This window comes from Pholis gunnellus (assembly GCF_910591455.1).
Source record: "Pholis gunnellus genome assembly, chromosome: 9".
Lineage (NCBI taxonomy): Eukaryota > Metazoa > Chordata > Actinopteri > Perciformes > Pholidae > Pholis > Pholis gunnellus.
In genome coordinates this window covers 26385858-26403260 of record NC_136535.1, presented here as the reverse complement: position 1 = coordinate 26403260, position 17403 = coordinate 26385858, and the positions used below count along the sequence as shown (strand labels likewise).

The 17403-nt window shown below is 41.3% G+C and overlaps 2 protein-coding genes across 3 annotated transcripts; both read right to left on the bottom strand.

Annotated features, from left to right (window-relative positions):
• Positions 1 to 60: 60 nt before the first annotated feature.
• smco4 (single-pass membrane protein with coiled-coil domains 4) lies at positions 61 to 2622 on the bottom strand. 2 transcript variants are annotated; one of them, XM_079166597.1, is made up of 2 exons: positions 2467 to 2622; positions 61 to 872 (listed from the first exon to the last, which is right to left on the bottom strand). In XM_079166597.1, exon 2 carries the CDS (start codon positions 852 to 854, stop codon positions 675 to 677), a length of 180 nt encoding a protein of 59 aa, XP_079022723.1. In that variant the 5' UTR covers positions 855 to 872; positions 2467 to 2622; the 3' UTR covers positions 61 to 674. The 2 variants fall into 2 exon arrangements, with proteins under 2 accessions (XP_079022723.1, XP_079022724.1); XM_079166598.1 differs by having other exon boundaries at positions 2478 to 2618.
• A 3304-nt stretch (positions 2623 to 5926) lies between these two features.
• nlk2 (nemo-like kinase, type 2) lies at positions 5927 to 17159 on the bottom strand. Its single transcript, XM_079166844.1, has 11 exons — positions 16568 to 17159; positions 14328 to 14457; positions 14092 to 14147; positions 13188 to 13294; positions 12642 to 12727; positions 12058 to 12267; positions 11191 to 11292; positions 10825 to 10911; positions 10036 to 10234; positions 9111 to 9204; positions 5927 to 7539 (listed from the first exon to the last, which is right to left on the bottom strand). The coding sequence occupies exons 1-11, from the start codon at positions 16930 to 16932 to the stop codon at positions 7485 to 7487; spliced, it is 1491 nt and encodes a 496-aa protein (XP_079022970.1). The 5' UTR covers positions 16933 to 17159; the 3' UTR covers positions 5927 to 7484.
• Between the last annotated feature and the right edge of the window lie 244 nt (positions 17160 to 17403).

The window sequence follows — 17403 nt, the reverse complement described above, 5'->3', positions numbered from 1 at the left end:
TGGTTAATCGTTAGTCCGAGGTCTGAAGTAATGTGATTCAAACGTGTCATGTTATTTTAAAAATTCATTTATTGAACTGAAATAAAACAGTTGCTTGAATCTGTTATTAAGGCACGTTATCATGAGACTCAAAGGTCGCCAATAACTTAAAGGAAACATTGACGTCACAGACGAAGAGATTCAGCGTCGTCTGAACACAAAAATAAATCACATTCTACATTTACATTCAGTGAGACTCTCCAGAGATGCATTCCAATGTTTTCAGAACAGAATCCTTCTTTGTCCCTAAAAAAATACAAACTATTCACACATGAATCAGTGGTACATGTCAGAGCCGTCACGTTGCATCGATTATTCAGAGCAGTCAGAGAAGTTTAACGTTTTTAACAACCTCGGGGTTGACGAGCTGCGCTCCGGGTACTTTGGTTTTAGTGCGATGTCGGCGTTTATCCACCGCTCATCTGAAGGTACTGAACTGTTTCTTCTTTCTGCAGAGCAGAACACAGAAATGCACTTTGGGTGAAGCTTTCGTCAGGACAAAAGGTCGGCCGGACGCCGGCCTGAAGGAGGACGGATGTCACATGACTGTGTGTCGGGGGGGTAATCCTTTGGGTAAAGCCACTGTCACTTTTTGAAAGCCCAGTCAGGTTTGGGAGTCCATGTCCTCTTAACGTCTACTCTATGTCCCCCGGCCGGGTGGCCACGTAGACGAAGACCACGATGAGCAGCACCACGAGGGCCAGCGTGGGCAGGACGATGGTGGACACCTGCTGCCGGGCCTCCTGCATGGCCTGCTTACGCTCCTTCTTGTCCCGGGACGTCTCCTTTTTGGGTTTGCCCTTCAGCTGCCTCATGATGTCCTCACGGGAAACCTGACGAGAGACACAATCAGAACTGTTCAGTTCAGCCGTAGGCGGTCCATTTAGCTTGTGAACAGAGAGGAGAAGTCCCGCCCCTTTTTCAGTTTGACCACCACGGGACCTTATTTCAGAAAAATAATATATTTAAATATATATATAGTCAATTTCGAGAGAATTGTTCGAATTGTGACATGAATTACACGTTTGTCAATTTAAAAGACCAAAGAGACAACCTCCAGTTCTTCAAAGAGAAGTCAGAGCTTCATGTGTTAAAGCTGCATTCTCTCTAGTGTCCACCAGGGGGCGACTCCTCTGGTTGTATAGAAGTCTATGAGAAAATGACTCTACTTCTCTCTTGATTTATTACCTCAGTAAACATTGTAAACATGAGTTTATGGTCTCAATCTCTAGTTTCAAGTCTTCTTCAATACAGCATGATGTTCATTTAGTAAATGATGGTCCATTTAGAGTCACACAGACCATAAAGCAGGGGATGCTTTAGGGGCGGGGCTACACAGTGATTGACAGGTCGACACCAGAGACGTATACGGCGTCTCTACGTCACTCCTCCTCAGTCCAGATATAGTCACTTCCTGTTCACTGGTTGCTAAAAAAAACAAAATGGCGACGGACAAAATGGCGAACTCGAGGCTTCAAAACATCCACAAACCAACGAGTGACGTCACAACGACTCCGCCCACTTCATATATATACAGTCTGTGTGTAGAAGATGTGATTATTAAGACTTGACACCCAAAGAGGTGCAAGTGTCGTCTCTCTCTGAAGCTACGATGTGTTTACCAGGATGTTCTCTGACAACGAGGTCTCACTCCTTCTTTCTCTTCCCGGCTGATAAAAAGCGTCGCTGGATAAAGATCAGGCTAGCTAGCTAAGCTAACAGCCGTGTTGGTGACGTTCATCGAAGAAGACGAGAGAAGAAGTTCACTGATCGGTTTCAAATGATACGACAAACTGAAGACTTTCTTTTAAATTGACAAACATACGTGTAACTCATGACACAATTCAAACATGATCAACAAATATATTAGTTTCAGTTGACTACTGTACATATTTATCCAGAAATACAGAAGGGGCGGGACTTAGCCTCTCTTTAGCCAATGGACCTCATGCCACAACATTTTGGTATTCTTCTCTTAAACTTCTCATACTTTTTACAGTTATATACATATATATACATACATATACGTACTCATATATTTACATATATATGATATGATATGATATATGTATATGTACTGAACACATTCCTTCCACGAAATGATCCAAGTATAATCGTGTCAGTTGATGGGCGTAACGTAGTGTAACGTAGTGTAACGTAGCGTAACGTAACGTAGCGTAACGTAACGTAACACCAACACAAATAAGGTTGTGACTTTTTCCCCAACTGACAACCTGAAGTACCGGAGCGAGCTAAAAACGTCCGTTAGTCCGTTAGTCTCGTGGCGGAAAATTCTCTCTCGTGTTCTGTCCTCGCGCTGGTTAGCAGGTACCGACTTTAGGGCAACAGTTAGCTAACGTTAGTAAAGTTACAACACTTGAGAAAATAAGTGCTGACGATTCAAAAATAAAAGAGTCCGGTACTGACCGGTTTCTTACGGGCCGCGTGTGCACGGTTCCTCGGTCGTTCGACCCGCTGCTCCGGTGTTTTCTCCGGTTCTACAGTAGAAAGTACAGTAAGTTAAGTTTGTAAAAAACGATGTTCCTCGCGGAGCTCGACGTGGCAGCTTGTGGAATAGCCCCGTCAAGCTGTGCTAGCGCGAACACAAGCACACTTCCGGCCTTACCCTCCAAAATAAAACGCCACATGACGGCGTTGCCATTAGAACGTGATATTAATATTATAAATATATTTTTTATAAACATTCATTTTAAATATTAATCTTAACATTAATATCAACATTAATGTTATACCTTAATTTTCATAATAACATTATTAAAATATACATTCATTTTAAATGTTAATATTAACATTAACAATACACATTCATTGTATATCTTAATAAACATTCATTTTAAATCTATAAACAAAAACTTTCATTTTTAATCTTAATTTTAATAGTAACAGTAACATTGACATTATTATTAGGTCATGTGACAACATAATATCAGCAATAGCTAAATGAGGTGAATAACTTAATAATACATAATAAAAGATATAAACAGGACCAGAATAAAAGCTTGTCACGCCTTCAATCCTTCCAGTTTTAAAAACTCTTAAAAACAGGAATCCGAGCTCAGCTCCCGGCAGCAGCATCTCCACCTCCTCCTCCAGGAGCAGAGCTTCTCCTCTCTGCTGGAGACCCAGGACGTATTGCTGGACCCGCTGGAGGGAAGGGGGGCACGGGAGAACCAGGACCAGGACTGAGAGGGTCAGACTGTCAGACCTGCTGCAGTAACATGAGAGGTTTACTAAAGAGACTCTGGTGCTCAGAGACACTACCACTTTAGTCCACAGGGGGCGACAGAGTCAACAGGAAGTCCCTTTGCAGTAACCTTAAATGATACATTTAAACTGAAACAGAGATTTGAAGATGAGGAAAAGAGCCGTTTAATAAATCAACATCTTACCAAATCTCTTAAAATATAAATATATAATAATATATATAAACCTGTTTTTTGTTTTTCATTGTGATTCATTTCTCCTACAGTTCAATTCAGAGTGAAAGGTTTTTACAAACACTGCTCAGCAAACTGGATTTTAATTTGATATTTTTCGTTTTTTCTGGTTTACTGTCGAGAGCTTTTAGTTTAAACATCAGATGAATAAATACTGAACCAAAGGTCCAGATCTAAGTTGAGATAGAAACTTTATACCATTATAACATGTACCAGTAGGAATAAACTGCTTCTCCAGAGGCAGAAACGTGTTTGTCATGAACAGAGAACACAATAAAGAAAAATAAACCACAGAACGGAAGTGCGTTTGATTTCAAAATAAAAGCGGGATTGCGTGACTTATTTTTCTTTTTTTAACGAGCTCCAGGCAGCAAAATAACAAAATTATACATTTTATTTGGAGAAAAACACAATATGTGAGATAACATGTAAATAAAAAAACAAAATATGAATTAATATTTTAGGGGCCCAGATGGGAAATAAATAAATATACACATTTAAAAATGTGCACATATGAATAATTAAAAATATTGTATTGATTGTTTGGTCTGTAGATTATAAAAGTAAAGATGTTGGAATGATGTAAAATTACTTATTTAACTTATTAAGAAGTTATTACTGAGATGACTTTATCAACTTTTTATCAAATCAAACCTTCACACGAGAGAGTTTAGAGAAAAAAAATCAACTTTAAACTAATAATGAAGACCAGAAAACAACGTACAGGCTTTCTTAGTAAAACCATATAAATAATAAACACGTCATGACGGTAAAAGTATGAACAACAAGCTTCTTTAAACGTCACATTTAATGTGTTCATCGTTATTATGACCTAAAACATGACGACTGACGTCTGATTTACAGTGCAGCTCCATAGATATACCTCTCTACTGTGTGTGTGTGTATATATATATATATATATATATATATATATATATATATATATATATATATATATATATATACACTGCAGGTTTTATTCAAATTACAATGCATCTGATTAGAACATCAAATATACAAACATTGTGTTGGACAGTAAATCATAGGACTCCAGTAGTCTTCAGAGTGGTGGTCAGTTATTACTGTAATATTCAACACGGGGGGGGGGGGGGGGTCCTACCACTGAGGACGTGTTCAATCGTCCTCGTTAATATAGATAATCCACTACGATCAATAACACACACGTGCTGTTATTCTTCATAATGTGTCTGATCGTCTCACGTTAATCTACGGATGATGAGCCTTTAGTTTAAAACACTTTATCCTCCAACATTTCCACAAATATCATTCAAATAAACCAAATAAAGAAAACGTTAAGTCTACGGTCACGGGACCGGATGATGAGTCTCATCAGAGTGAATCAAAGTTGATCCTTTTTAACATTTATTAATATTTATAAAACAATTAAAAATTAAGAAACGCAAACAGAGAAACACAATTGGATAAATGACTTTAATCCTGGATTCTGATTGGATAAGACTCTACTGAATTCTAACAAGAATTACTACAGCTTTCATCTGCCCGGATACAACATCTTACATATTTAGTACTTCCTAAACCTTAGTATAAACCAAATACTACAGTACGCAATCACCGCAGGGGCATACATATCCCACAATGCAATGTGGCAACACCGTCACAACAGACGACGGCTGACGGCTCTTTAACGCCAGCGACTCTTTAATTTAAGGGTCAGATTTTAGGAGTTACATTCTTCTTAACTGATTAGTTTGATCACATGAAGGCCGGTACAACCAGGATCTATTATGTTCTTAATCTCTGAACATCTGGACTCTTTGAACATCTGGACTCTCTGAACATCTGGACTCTCTGAACATCTGGACTCTCTGAACATCTGGACTCTTTGAACACAGCTGCTGTGGAAATCTCTCCCCTCCCGACACAACAAAGAGTGAACTAACAGTCGGGGAAACATGGCTATCAGGACGACTTTGAGACATTATTAATAATACAAACATTTAAAGTCTGGTGTTTGCTGCAGAATTTCAGTATAAAAGCTTTTAAATGGACGTTCAAGTTGTTGTTGTCCATGAAACCAGAAAGATGGAGGTAAACAAAAGCCGAGTTACTGAGCTCCAGAGGTAGAGACCGACACGTGGACCGGTTCTGACCGGTTCTGATCCACTCGGTGCTGCTGCGACGGATCCTTAACGTGACGGAGTTAACGGGGTAAAAACCAACCAAATATATTTACACTTTGTATTCAACATTTTAAAAATAAAAAGGAACTTCACAGCCTGAAGAAATCTGCAGGCTAATACTTTCTATACAGTGGTTATTGTTTGAGGGTGTCGATTTCTGCTTCTCTATTTAAACACATTTTATATATATATATATATATATATATATATATATATATATATATATATATATATATATATATATATATGTATGAAGTACAACGGTCTCTTTCAGTCCGATTCCCTTTTTAAACAGATTTCATATTCACAGAAAGACTAAACTGTTCTTCATGAAACAGATTCATCTAAAAACAAAGCAGTGAATCATCTGCTGAACGGTTTCATTGTTCTGTTGATGGCCTTAATATTACCAACGTTATTCATAAACATGTGTAGGAGCCTCATGTATAAACGTCTGCATACATTCATCTCCTTCTATTCTTATATATGATACATGTACGTAAAACGTCACATAGTTCCTCTTTTAAAGACACCAAACATATAAACGAAGAGTTGATATCGTCTCAGGCTGCACTTTAGTTTCATTATGTTAACTCAGACTGTGAAGTGATTAGATAACCGTGAATAGAGGACTAACTACAAGTAATAGAAGTAATCGAGTGAGACATTAATATCAGTGTTTCTCCTCTTTTGACCACCAGGGGGCAGAAGAACTCTAAAACAAGACACGCCTTCCTTCCTTGAAGCCCCTCCCCCTCCCTACATTCTGACATCATCTCCCTAAATAAATGACAAATCTGTGAAAGAAACCTTCAATTTGATTAAAGTGATTCTGTGTATTAAATTATTATTATTCTCTTTCTAGATCAACTTTTCTCATGATATTAGTGGAGCCTGATCTCTTTGAGGAAGGGAAAATAAATATATTTATATAAATATATATATATATATATATATATATATGGAAACACCTTTAGCCTCATCTGGAAACACTTTGTCAAACTAAGTTTCTTTGAACCTCCTGAACCTCCTGAACCTCCTGAACCTCCTGAACCTCTTGAACCTCTTGAACCTCCTGAACCTCTTGAACCTCTTGAACCTCCTGAACCTCCTGAACCTCTTGAACCTCCTGAACCTCCTGAACCTCCTGAACCTCCTCCTTGTTGCCTGATACGACAACAAATGTTTTTATGAATCCAGAAACTTTGCAAATTGTCCCACAATCGTCCTGTTTAGGTTTCATTGATACATGAGGCTCCTGATCTTTGGCAAATGAGTTGTTCAATAAGTACGAACTGGCCAAATGTGCAGGGGAACACGTGTCATAACTCATTTTATAATAACTTTAAATATCACTGTGCACGGGTACGTTGGTATTAAACATGGGGGAAAAAAACCTTCCAACTACAATTACAATCGATTGTCTGGTTCAGAAGTTTTGCTTCACCAGTGCAGAGATGAACAGCCTGATTGCATGGGAAACGTTCAAATAGACATCTTTTAATTTATATCAATATATATATATACATATATATGTATATATAGCAAAACAAATGTACAATAACTGCTAAATCTTATCTACCTGGAATAACCAGATGAAACATTCTGATTTGGTCTACAGCCCCCCCAATAATACGACCCCGTAAAGCAACAACCAGTGTTTCTCTTCATGTGTCAGCACTCAGACCGGAGAGACCGGTGAGTCCTGCTGCTCTCCAGTGAATCGCTACGATAGACCACAGAAGAAGAAGACGTTGAGACGCTCGTCCGTGTTCCCAGTTTAGCAGCTCGTTGGTCGACAGAAGAAAGATGGCGGCGGTGGCGGTTACTCCCACGCCAGAGGAGACGGAGGCATTTCAGAGGGCTGAGCCACGGTGGAGCTGTTCAAACAGGAAGTTCACGTTAGCTGCTGTCTTTGGGTTAAATGTGTCGTGTTTTCTAGAAAGGTTTGAAGGGAGGATTGTAATTCTATAAATGTACTCATTATGCTACGTTCACACCAAAACGTGAAGCTATTTTTTTCCCGCGGTACAATTAAAGAAGTGAAACTATGAGTGTAAATGTGTGTGAACCACAGACCGTCTATGATACAAAACAATTAAAACAGCTTCCTTTTTATCCCTTTATTGTGATTAAATCACAGCTAAATCTGTTGATTTTGTGTTGGTACAGCTGCAGTAAACCAGCTGACGTGTGTCTGTTAGAAACAGTGAATAATCCTCCAGATGACGTCATGAACCAGACAAGACGGCGTTTAGTTTCTCTGGATGTCTGAAGGTGTGTTCACACCAAACGCGATGAACGCGGCGAGATTACATACAAAGTCTATGTACAGACGCGATGAACACGATGGCGCAGCGCGTTTGACGCGTCAAAACGTCGAATCGCCCCAAACGCAGAAGTTGAAATATTTGAACTTCTGCGAAAAAATCGCGTGACGCTCCAGCGCGATAGCCAATCAGCGTTGAGTTGCTCCCCATGTCATCAGTGAAGTCCTGCTGTTGTTGAATCAGGAAATAAATGCTGTAGCCGCCATGTTCACCCAGAGCTCTACGACCCCTCATATCAGTAGAGACCAGACTATGTGTGTACATGTGTGTGTGTGTGTGTGTGTGTGTGTGTAAACCATATGGTACAAACAATGAATAGACGCTGCCGTATTTACGTCTAGATGACGTTATTGTGAGTGTTGATGGAGCTGCTACAATGTTAGCATAGCCTAGCACCGATCGATCCGAGCTCCATTGAGAAAACAAGTACAAATCGGCATCATTACGTAGTTATTTCGGAGTCCCTTTTTGTCGGTTTATTGACGTTAAATCACAGCCAAGTCAGTGTATTGTGTGTTCATACAGCTGTAGTAAACAGCCGACGTGTGGCTCGCTAGACACAGTGAGCTCGATGAAATCCACGGAGCTCCTCCGGACTATGTTATGAACCAGACATGACGGCGTTTAGTTCCCCGTGATATCTGGGACTTCCACAACACGTACTGAGCAGAAATAGAGGAGATTTTTATACGGTTGATGGCGGACAGTTGAACGGCTTTCAGGCCGATAAGCCACGCCCCCTCTACGGCGCGTCCAGCGCGATGAACGCGAATGAACACAAACAGTCCCCGGTGATACCGGCAGCGCGAATGACGCGATGAACGCGATTCGCGCCGCGTTCATCGCGTTTGGTGTGAACACACCTTCAGACTTCTACAACAAGAACTCTGCGAGCCGGAGAGACGCGAATAAACACAAATTAACCCGCGAACAGCAACGCAACATCAACATTCACTTCACGTTTGGTGTGAACGCAGCACGAGAAAAGGTTAGAAGAAGAAGAAGAAACATTCAAACACTCGTATTGAGAGTGAACATGCGGCTCGTTAGCCTAGCTTAGCACAAAGCCTGGCTCCATCAAAAGGTAAACTATATATTTATATACATATAAAGCCTCCTACCTGATGAAGCTTTTGAAAGCAGCTGATTGAGGGTTAATGCAGAGCGGCACTCGGCTCCCCTTCTGCTGCCCCAGAATGAACTGATGGATGATCTCTGAGGACACGAGTCAGCAGGAAATAACAGCACGTTTAGAGTTCTTCAGAAGACATTTCTCTCAGCTAGAATCTTTGCTCGTCATTCTTTATTAATGTAATTTCACCTCTTAAGTTCACTATCAAGTCTTTCTAGACAGTGAGGAAGCAGTTGTCAAATCATTGACTGTAGTTTAATGTGTTAGACTTTATTCCAGGCGATACTCGTAGTAACTAATACCTGAAGCTCTGCAGCTCCTTCAGTTAAAACCCTCTGAACACCAAAACCCTCCGGTGGGATGAAACAAGTGTTTTCTTTAAACAATCTTCAAAACTTCAGCGTTCCTCACAACTAGAAGCTGTAAGAACCGTCATAAACGACAGATTTTTATCTTTCCAACAGTCCTTGAACACATCATGTGTGAAGAACGCATATATCTATATATATAGATATATATATATATCTATATATATATATATATATATATATATATATATATATATATATATAGATATATATATAGAGAGAGAGAGAGAGAGAGATTCATTGTTTGCTAATTTTTGTAAAATAAATTATGAAATAAATCTAATGATGATGTCATCATAACTGTGTTATTCTGCACTAAAGACATGTTCTTCTCTCTACTTCTAGTCATGATGGTTCTGTTTCATAGAGGAGCAGGACTTTTATTTTGAAATATAAAACGAGACCAGAGAGAGAAACGCCCTGAAACTGTTTTGAGTTCAGAGGGTTAAAGAGCTTAAAGGTTCCACAACTGCTCTTCTCTTTAAAATTAATGTTTAAAAATGTCTTTAAACATCAAACATGAAGCCAACCAGTAACCCAGCTGACCTTTGACCTGTCTCACAGAGCTCAGGTTCTTCTCAAAGCCGTCATCAAACTTGGGGTTGGTGACGGGCTCAAAGTCGCTGGTGTAAACCCGGCCGGAGGACGTGGTGTAGCAGCATTTGCACATGCAGGTGTGGTAGCGCAGCCGACCCTCGTCCAGGTACGGGTGGGCCAGGGCGTCCTTCGCCGAGATCCTCTTAGACTGGAGACCAGAACACATGAGATCAACAAGACTGGAGACCAGAACACATGAGATCAACAAGACTGGAGACCAGAACACATGAGATCAACAAGACTGGAGACTAGAACACATGAGATTAACAAGACTGGAGACTAGAACACATGAGATTAACAAGACTGGAGACCAGAACACATGAGATTAACAAGACTGGAGACTAGAACACATGAGATTAACAAGACTGGAGACCAGAACACATGAGATTAACAAGACTGGAGACTAGAACACATGAGATTAACAAGACTGGAGACTAGAACACATGAGATCAACAAGACTGGAGACTAGAACACATTATTATTCTATTGTTCATATACGTTTATATTCTTCTGTTTTTCGCTCTTCTTCTCTTGTAATCTTTCATAAACTTCTATCTTATCTGAATCATCTGAATCCGCGGTGTGAACACGTCGTCTCTGTTGGACTTTGTGACTTGCTTCATGACGTGAACGCCTACTTGTGCACTGCGTTTATGGTCCATATCCATAATTATACTTCAGTGACTCACTGATGGGCTTCATTCATTATGAATCTATATTTAAACAAGAGTGACTCACCGGGTCGAACACCAGCATCCTGCAGAGGAGGTGGACCGCTTCATGGGTTGCTTGGCTAGACAGCGTGTACAGAACAGGAAGTGATGGCTGCAGACGAAGGAAACAAGCGTCACAACATCAACCTCGTCTCCTTCAGCTTAACTATAACTCATAAACATGTGTTTCAAATAACATATATTCTAAATTGTAAAACTGCAGAATGATGAAGAAGAAGACTGCAAGTCGATGGGTTGTAAATCTAAAGTCGTCAGCTTTAGACACCAGATATACTGCTAACGTTTAAGTGTGTATGAGTATTATTAAGATTATTTTGGGGCTTTTTATGCATGTATTTGACAGCGACAGGTGTGTAAGCTCCCTGCTCACCTGCTTGTGAGGTCCTCTGAGAATGTGTGCACGAGCGCCTTCACACGCCGTCCTCATCGCCTCCATAGAGGGAGTCCCCAACAGGTCCGTGATCAAATCCAGCTGCAGGCAACGAGGCAACAAAAGGTTACGGTTTTGTAACCCTAGTTCTATAAGGCAGAGCTTTCTGTCGGACACTGTGAGTTATACTGTCCTCCTATCACAAGCATGCACTAGCCCACTGAAGGTTTGGGCTCCTACAACCAAGCGGAGTAGGAGCGGTAGGGTTAGGACTAGGGTTACAATACCGTAACCTTCGTTCTAACCAGGCGGCAAACTCGGGTTTTTTAAGTGAAGTCAAAGCTTCACGTGTTAAAGCTGCATTCTCTCTAATGTCCGCCAGGGGGCGACTCCTCTGGTTGTATAGAAGTCTATGAGAAAATCTGGACTGAGGAGGAGAGACGTAGAGACGCCATATACGTCTCTGGTGTCGACCTGTCAATCACTGTGTAGCCCCGCCCCTAAAGCATCCCCTGCTTTATGGTCTGTTTGACTCTAAATGGACCATCATTTACTAAATGAACATCATGCTGTATTGAAGAAGACTTGAAACTAGAGATTGAGACCATAAACTCATGTTTACAATGTTTACTGAGGTAATAAATCAAGAGAGAAGTAGAGTCATTTTCTCATAGACTTCTATACAACCAGAGGAGTCGCCCCCTGGTGGACATTAGAGAGAATGCAGCTTTAACACATGAAGAAATGGATTTTCAGTCTCTTGGTTGTGACAATACATGATTTAACATATGTATGTACATTTAATCCACAATGTAAATGAAGAATCTTGGACATGATACCTTGAGGATGAATAAAGTCCTCCGTTACCTGCTGGATGGGACTTTGGGCTTGGAAGAGGATGCGTCTCCCCAGCAGCTCAGCGAAGATGCAGCCCACAGACCAGATGTCGATGGAGTTGGAGTAATGGCGGCTCCCCATGAGGATCTCTGGAGCTCTGTAGTACTGCGTCACCACTTCCTGAGTCATGTGTCGAGACTCGTCCGACTCCTCCACCCGAGCCAGGCCGAAGTCACAGATCTGGAAGACATGCAGAGGTTTAAATCTGCCTTCATTCTCCTCACAGCTTTATTCTGACCACAAAAAGTTCATATTCGTATTTAACCTAGTGGCAGTCTGGGAGTCGTGCGTTTCACCCCTTTAGGAGACAGACGCCGCCCCTTTAAGATACTAGTCCCGCCCCTTTATGTAACAGACCACGCCCCTTTAAGAGATTAACAGCACGTCTATTAAAGAGAAGTGAACGTGAAAGTACATATTTCACACAATTTTTTCACAAGCAACATGTCTTCTAAAGATTCTGACACTAAAATGGTATTTTTCAGACAGAGAACATTCACTTTTTTTTTGTGGAACTTTCTGTCTACCCAATCAGCTCTCTTCCATTCACACACCTTGAGCACACAGTTGCTGTTGACCAGCAGGTTCCCAGGCTTGATGTCTCGGTGGAGAATCCCAGCAGAATGAAGGTACTTCAGTCCTGGAGGAGAGAAAACTGAATATTACAATCCTGTTCTCTTTATATATATATATATATATATATATATATATATATACACACACACACACTGAAGCCGTATCTGCCTGGAGTCCTGATGCAAAACACAAATTTTACAACATAAATTCTGAAATCCAGCAGGAAAGCAGCAGAGGAAGAAGGTATGCTAATGATTTAAGACCGAGTGCTTGTAAAGATTCACGGGTTTATTATTGTTCTTGTAGCAAACTCCACGCTACAAGAACACCAAAAATATATGCAAAGAATTCATTGTATTTATTTTCATGTTTTGTGCTGCTGTAACTTTGCTCTGAGCTGACAAATAGACATTAAATCAACTCGTCTTATATTCTTCAGACTCTCATCCTCACTGCTGTTTAAGAGACAACATGTTATAGACGACAACAACAACAACAACAGGCAGAGGAACAGACAGCCTCACCTCGTAGGATCTGATAGAGGAACACTTTGGCGTGGTCGGAGCTCAGAGGCTGAGGAGATACGATGATCTTATGGAGGTCACTTTGCATCAGTTCAGTCACCACATAGCTGGTTGGAGGAGTTAAGGAGCAGCAGGAGGAGGTGGTGATGTGTGGAGGCTCTCCTTTCATTCACATTATGTCAGCATGTGTTCTATACTAATTATTGATCATTGATGATCCGTATCAACAGACACAGATCCTCTGATGTTTGATTACAGCAGCTGGTCTACAAGGATCCACTAAAATCATGTTAACGCTCTGAAGTCTGTAAACCATCAAAAATAGCAAATGTTATACTTTTACTTTGTTTAGTAATTTATTGTGTTTTTTTCTTCATCAAAACTCACATAAGAAAATAAAAGATTGTATTTTTATTGATTAAAACAATTCATTACTAGATTTAATGAAGTATAATAATGTTCTTAGAGCTCGTGTTAGAAGTTAAACATCATAATTCATCTCTAATATCTGTTTTATATTCATGTGAAAACATCTCCTTCAAACTACTGGATTCATTCTAGTTTATCACCAAAACTACATTTTACAGACGACATGTGAACACATCATGATCAGTGCAGGAACGTCAAGAGAACAAAGAACGAAGAACAAAGAGAACAACGCTGGACAAATTGAACAGTAGAAATGTCTCTTTAAGGGACGGATTCTTACAGGTTTTGTCAACAGGAAGTCGTCATCACTGGTTCCCTCCTCAAACAGCCAATAGGATTCTTCCATTCGATTATTACAGAAAATAATCTCTGTGTCAAACAAACGTTGATGATACGTTTTGTTCATTTTAGTAATAATAACCGTATTTATGACCTGTGATGTGAACTTGTTGGTGAAACTGAATGTGAAGGATACATTTCTTCAAAGTAGTCGATGTGAGGAGGTTGTAGAATGTCCAGAGCAGAGAGGACCTGAGGACACAGTCAGAGACAAGGTCTGTCTTTACAGGTCGATACCAGGAGAGAGACAGACAGACAGACAGAGAGACAGAGAGACAGACAGACAGACAGACAGAGAGACAGAGAGACACAGATGGAGAGAGAGAGAGACAGACAGAGACAGACAGGTCTCAGCATCAGCTGTGTACTGACGTTCTCATGTTTGAAGAAGCACAGCATCTTGAGCTCCCGAAACACCCTCTTGCAAGAAACAAGGTTTTGGAAGACATTGGGCATCTTTTTGAGGGCGACTCTCTTTCCGTCTCTGGGATCCGTCACTGACCTGAGACGACAAACAGAGTTACTGAGGACTTCACCACCAAACAACTAGACGTACAATCACTACAACTACAAGCACTACAATAACCCCAACCACCACAATCACCACAATCACTACAATCACCACAACCACCACAACCACCACAATCACTACAATCACCACAATCACCACAACCACCACAACCACCACAATCACTACAATCACCACAACCACCACAATCACCACAATCACTACAATCACCACAACCACCACAATCACCACAACCACCACAATCACCACAATCACCACAATCACCACAACCACCACAATCACCACAATCACCACAACCACTACAACCACCACAATCACCACAATCACTACAATCACCACAACCACTACAACCACCACAATCACCACAATCACTACAATCACCACAAACACTACAACCACCACAATCACCACAACCACCACAATCACTACAATCACCACAATAACCCCAACCACCACAATCACCACAATCACCACAATCACTACAAACACTACAACCACCACAATCACTACAACCACCACAATCACTACAACCACCACAATCACCACAATCACCACAACCACCACAATCACCACAATAACCCCAACCACCACAATCACCACAATCACTACAACCAAGTCAACCACTACAATCACCACAAGCACTATAAGCACTACAACCACGTCAGCCACTACAACCATTACAACCACTACAATCACTAGAACTACAACCAAGTCAACCACTACAATCACTAGAACTACAACCACTAGAACCACAACCAAGTCAACCACTACAATCACTAGAACCACATCAAGTCAATGCAAAGACACAAACACATTTGTGTTATTATTTCTTTAAGCATGTTGTACTGAGTCAGTTGAGATTGTATTGTTATATAACTATATTTGGGCTGCGTGTCTTCTATTGTAGACTACCTGTGTAATCACAACCCTGGAATGAACAGCACTCAGACAGTGTGCCAGTCAGGATGCTCATAGATATTATTATTATTATAAAGAGACACAATCTGAATGACTTCAGTGAATAGGTTTTGACTTAAAATGATACAATTATTCTTCCTAATGGATCCTTATTATTACTATAAATAAACTAAAAGCTAAAAGACAAAACTTGAATAATTTACAAGTACGATTTCTTCGTCTGAACATTTAATTCTACTGGAAATGATTGTAAATCAAAAGAACCAATTCAGAAACATTTTATTATATTATATTTGTTCATAGATATATAAAGTTATGACGAGAACCTGAACATTGTTGTATTCTCCCCACATTGTTTTTATGCTCATACTGCTTATGAAGTGTTGGTACCAGCCCACTTCGAGAGGTCAAACTCACATAAATGAAGATATACATCTCCATGATATCTGGACACTCTGGGTCCCCAGAGGATAATCCCCAATCAGTTTAGCCCCCCCCCCTCCCAGCCCTTTTCTTTGGCATCGCTAAGAGACTAATTCCAATTTACAAAACGGTATTAGTCAGTTTAGTCAGAGACTGGACGAAGACGCAGACACACCATCATTATTCAGTGTGTTTTGTCGTTTGAAGACCTTTTTCTTAGAAATCTTTGAGTCTTTAGAGATGAACAGCTCGTGAGGAACTCAGCAGCTTTAAAGTAAGAGCTCCGCCCTCTGCGGACTCTTCCTGCACAACCTCCAGTGAACCGGTTCAAATGGGATCAGTGAAGGCGAACAGATGGCAGCGACTCCGATCCAAGGTTTCACCACCACTGTGCTGAAAACACCTCGCAGCAGAGGAACGGCGTTCTGAACACCAGTGTGTTTGTTTACTCGAAGACTCTTTAGTTGTTTATTTCTTTACATGCAGAGATTTAGAAAGTGCATTGACTTCATCACAGTTCTTTACTGGCTGTTATGCATTAACTTAAACTATTTTAGAATCTAGTGTACACATGTCAGACATCAGCTGACAAAGCTTCCACGAGACTCTTTCTATATCAAACGACAAGGGAAAGCTGTGGCTGCCCGACGCACAGCAGCCAGATCTACACGTCTTTCAGTAAAATGTGTTCAAACATCAGACTACCGGTGCGGTCTGTTGTTGTGGTGGTGCATGAACTTACCAAACGACCCCAAACGCTCCATAACCGATGGGCCGGTCCAGCTCGATGTCCAGCTGCGGCTGCAGGTGGTGCGTGTTGTGCTGACGGTGAGCTTTGACCGCGGCGGCTTGGACCTGGACCTGGGCCGCCGGTCCGGGGGCTTGTCCGGGCGCAGGAGACGGGAAGTAGGGCTGCTGCTGACCAGGATTGAGCATCACCGCCGCGGCCGTGTGGCTGTTGTTGTGGTGGTGCATGTGTGGAGGAGGGAGGTGAGGGAGCTGGTGGTGGTGGTGATGCGGGTGATGGGCGGCCACCGCCGAGGAGCCACCGTTGTAAGCGGCCATCATTTTTGTAACATTTGTAGCCGTCACGCCGCAAAGAGCCATCCACTGATGATGATGGTGAACTTATAGGAAGCAGACCGGCGGGCTGAATGATCCAACACCTGCTACGTTGTGTCCAGTGTGCCTCCTCTTGTCATAATGACAACAATCTGACCCACTTCCTCTAAATTAATGCTCCATGCATGCTGACGGGAAACACATCATCATGCAGCCGGCAGCGATGAGTCTCAGAGATCTGTTGCAGGATGACGAACCAAACTAATATTGAATAAGAAAAACAACCCGCCCCCCCCCCTTCAATAAATACAAAGCAACAACTAGATGTCCCTCATGGTGGTCCCTCCCTCCCTCCAGATGAGGTTCAGCCTCCCTTCTTGGTAGAAGAGTGATCTTAAAGCGGCTCACATGGGAAGCAGCGCATTCATCTTTCTAACTTTGCCACGCTGGTCCAGGTCCAGGTCCAGGTGCAGGTCCAGGTGCTCTTCCGACCATCAAGGCTCCACGCGGCATCTA

Bases quoted from the DNA above. Each gene is read 5' to 3' on its own strand.
- smco4 (XM_079166597.1), bottom strand. From the start codon at position 854: ATGAGGCAGCTGAAGGGCAAACCCAAAAAGGAGACGTCCCGGGACAAG.
- nlk2 (XM_079166844.1), bottom strand. From the start codon at position 16,932: ATGGCTCTTTGCGGCGTGACGGCTACAAATGTTACAAAAATGATGGCC. The intron at 14,458-16,567 runs GTAAGTTCATGC...TTGTCGTCTCAG, and splicing joins GGAGCGTTTGGGGTCGTTTG to GTCAGTGACGGATCCCAGAG. The intron at 12,728-13,187 runs GTGAGGCTGTCT...TCTCTCCTCCAG, and splicing joins CCTCTATCAGATCCTACGAG to GACTGAAGTACCTTCATTCT.